General features: G+C 35.8%; 1 protein-coding gene across 1 annotated transcript in view; it reads right to left on the reverse strand.

The window, feature by feature from the left end:
- Nucleotides 1-6: 6 nt before the first annotated feature.
- The window catches only part of LOC106878889 (uncharacterized), a 6726-nt gene continuing 3164 nt past the window's right edge, over nt 7-3568 (reverse strand). Inside the window, exons 2-3 of the mRNA XM_014928234.2 lie at nt 2021-2112; nt 7-983 (exon numbers count right to left, since the gene is read on the reverse strand). Coding sequence (XP_014783720.2) covers nt 741-983; nt 2021-2112 — 335 coding nt within the window. The 3' untranslated portion in view covers nt 7-740. The remainder of the gene's footprint in view (nt 984-2020; nt 2113-3568) is intronic.

Below are 3568 nucleotides of genomic sequence, written 5' to 3' on the forward strand. Positions count from 1 at the left end.
CTACCCTTTCAGATATACTTTCATTGTGATTTCTGCAATGTGGTGCATAAATTGTCAAGTAAATGAGACGCATCTTTGCCTCCACTGATTCACTTGCAAAGTGTTGAGTAAAATTATTTCGTTGCAGACCTCCTTTGGGTCTTTTTATTATCACTGCGACACACATAGTCCCCAGTTGGTAACATTGATTTCAAGGCCCTCCTAGATGAGAGACTGGCATTCCACTTAATGTCTATGTTCCATGCTGGCATGGATTGGAGAGTTATTAATGTAGAAATATGGTATCGTAGCTACTAACAGTTGAGGGTTGCGTAGTCTAGACGGCGTTTTTAGATTTCATTATTCTCTTTAACCCGGGCAAAGCCGGGTATTTCTGCTAGTATATTATAATTTTTCTATCAATAATTAGGGAGACAATCCATTGACTTAACCCTTCTCCTTTGACAGTGCATTCAACAAGTAGCTGTGGGGTCTTTTCCCCCCCTCCATTTTGATGAGAAGTTATAGGACACTGACCATTAGGGTTTGAAGAAACGCTGTAAAGGTAAGCGCTCTATGAATGTAAAACCCAGGGCAACCCCATATACCAGTCATAACTATCTTTACCTAAGTACTATACTGCTCTTTCGGATTTATGATTTAATGACGATATGTGTGTGTGTGCGTGCGCATGCGAGCATGTGTGTATGTGTGTGTGTTCAACATTTTCTCATATATTTAACTATTATACAGTGTTCTTATTAACCATTAATGCATAATAAATCCGATGTAATTATATCAGAAAACAAACAACACTTACCAAGGAAACCATTCTTGTTACATAACCTCTCAGTACAACAAGTAACACAAGAAGGGCCATTAAACCATCTATGGCATGTAAAGATATTGTTCTTTGCAGCATCAATGCATTTTCTGTATGTACTGCAGGATCTTTCAAACTTCTGAGTAACACCATTCATTGTTGACATGTACTGGCACACAGGCTGCAGCAGTAAATATAAAAGTCATTTACTACTACTACTACAACTACTACTACTAGCAATGATAACAACAACAACAACAACAACACATGTAATGCTTAACATGCGAGAAAATAGAATCGTTGCTCCAAAAATTATCCAAAGAACAACAAATGAAAGGGAAGTGTTGAAAGATATCTGCGTAAGCAATCTCTTTTAAAATTTATTGATGTTTACCACTTACAAATAATACAGAGTCCAATGTTTTCATACCACGAGTAAATATGACAATCGAAGCACAACGCATATGAACATCACACGTCTCTTTCACCCACCGTCAAAACCAAAGTTTCTTAATTGTGGAATGCACACAGTGAATTTTTGGCATAAAATGTACACAAAATTCCCACGTACACACTTCATCTGTACCAGAAACTAACACAACTGTACCTGTTGTAAAGGATGATAGTCTAAATACATTGTCAGACCCAAGTCTTCAGGTCTTGCAAATATAACAGAAAATGCATAAATGGCACAAGAGGAATATATTGACCTTGGCTGGCGTCCCATTAGAAATTAGCATGACTACATCAATGAGAATGGATCTCCAACTAAAGGTATCTCGCATGGCAAATGTCTCCACTGCAGTTGTAACGTCTGCCTTTTTCAGTTGAAATAATTTCCTCTGATATTGCACAACTGACATGAGGGAAGGTTTTGTCGACTTTGTAATCAGATATACATAATTTTACTCTTTACTCTCGCTCCTGCATTGCTATTTGGTTTCACAAACTGATGATCCAAACTGAAAGGATCATCCGAAATGATCATACGAATTGCAATTCGGTTTTAGGAAATGACTATCCGTCTCTGGCTTCAATTGTCACAAGCTTTTTGTTCCACTGAGTCAAGGATAGGAAGACAGAGGGGATATCTATATCTACATAAGCACCAAAAACAATTAGCAAAAGCCCGGTACAAGCTACTTGATCATACTAGCTTGCGAGTGACAGATATGGATATATTTTAACAGAAAGGAAGAAAGTAACATTTCAGTTTACCTCTGCTCCTGAACAAGTTGTCACTTCTGAAGCATTGCACATCACTCCTGAACATGTTTCACACAGCAAATTCCGTTGAAATAAGGAGTAATCTACAGAGTATAAGTAAATATCCATATTTAGAAACCAAATTGTGTAATGTTCAGCAATAACAAGTAAGATTTACTTTGTTATGTAAAAGAAATATATACGTGTTAGTATTGGAATCAATACATGTTAGACATACAAGACAACAAATTCTAAGGAAGATTATAAACATTTTTATTTTCATTTGGAAATGTTTCCATTATGACACATATTCAACTAAGAAAATGATGAAAGCTACTTGTTACCCGTTTCCCTTAATATTCTGCTCTCAAAAATATGTGAAAACTGTGGAACAACTCAAAACATAGACTATATTATTAAAACAGAAAGAACACTGTAGATAATATAATCTTCGAAAATCTCAATCGAATGCCTGATGGTCACAGCTGGAATGTTCATGATCATAAGCTGGCCCAATCAAGGCTCACCTGAGACTAAACAAACAGCTTTGATATTAAAAATATTTACAAGTCCCATACATACATACATACATACATATATATATTGTATATATACATACGTATATATAAATGCGTAAATCTATCTATTGGCAGACATACATATACACACAGGATATTATGGTGTGTATATATGCACAACAAATAACCAGTTATAGTAGTGTTCAATGTATCATATTGCATTAAATTCCCCAAATCAAACGTGAAATGCATATAAATGTGCAATGATGCATATGCATAGAGTTTGAAATAGACTGTAATACATGAACTGAGCAAAACACATTTGAAAGATATCATAGTAATTTCATGGATTTTTTCTTTCCAGAATCCCATTACTAGTGTTGCGAAAGTTGGTGCAACTTTCGTTCTCATTTCCATGACCAGTATCTGCATGCATTAATGGTTATCAAAAGTGATTTTCTAACATCATTCATAATCCTTCAAACATAAATGAATTGTTAAGTCTACACATAACATCCAAAGGTACATCTTTTTCCCTCTGATGAAATTATACTCATATCACATAAATGTAAATTTAATGTACAAATTTGTTATTAAAGTATTGAGTACCAATTGAAATGGCTGTAAGAAGTGAAGATGATCAATTTGTTGTTAATAATAAACAATTATTAACTTCTTAATCTCCGTTTTCTTTTCTTCAGAGAATGAATGGGAGAAAGAGAGCCTGCCGTATGTCAACCCAACAGAGGGACCAGCTATCCGAGTTGACAGTACCAGGGTAGATAAAGCAATTAAGAGTATGAAGACAGGGAAAGCCCCCGGCCCATCAGGAATCACTGCAGAGATGCTCAAAATATCTGGCAGTGTTGGTTACAGCCTAGTCACCCGTATTACGAACCAGGTGATACACGAAGGAGTCATACCTAATGACTGGTGTAGCAGCACCATAGTAAACTGCTACAAAGGTAAAGGTGACGCTTTAGATACTAATAATTACAGAGGCATCAAGCTGTTAGATCAGGTTATGAAAGTTACGGAGAGG

The sequence above is a fragment of the Octopus bimaculoides genome, unplaced genomic scaffold (genome assembly GCF_001194135.2).
Source record: "Octopus bimaculoides isolate UCB-OBI-ISO-001 unplaced genomic scaffold, ASM119413v2 Scaffold_91152, whole genome shotgun sequence".
Classification (NCBI taxonomy): domain Eukaryota; kingdom Metazoa; phylum Mollusca; class Cephalopoda; order Octopoda; family Octopodidae; genus Octopus; species Octopus bimaculoides.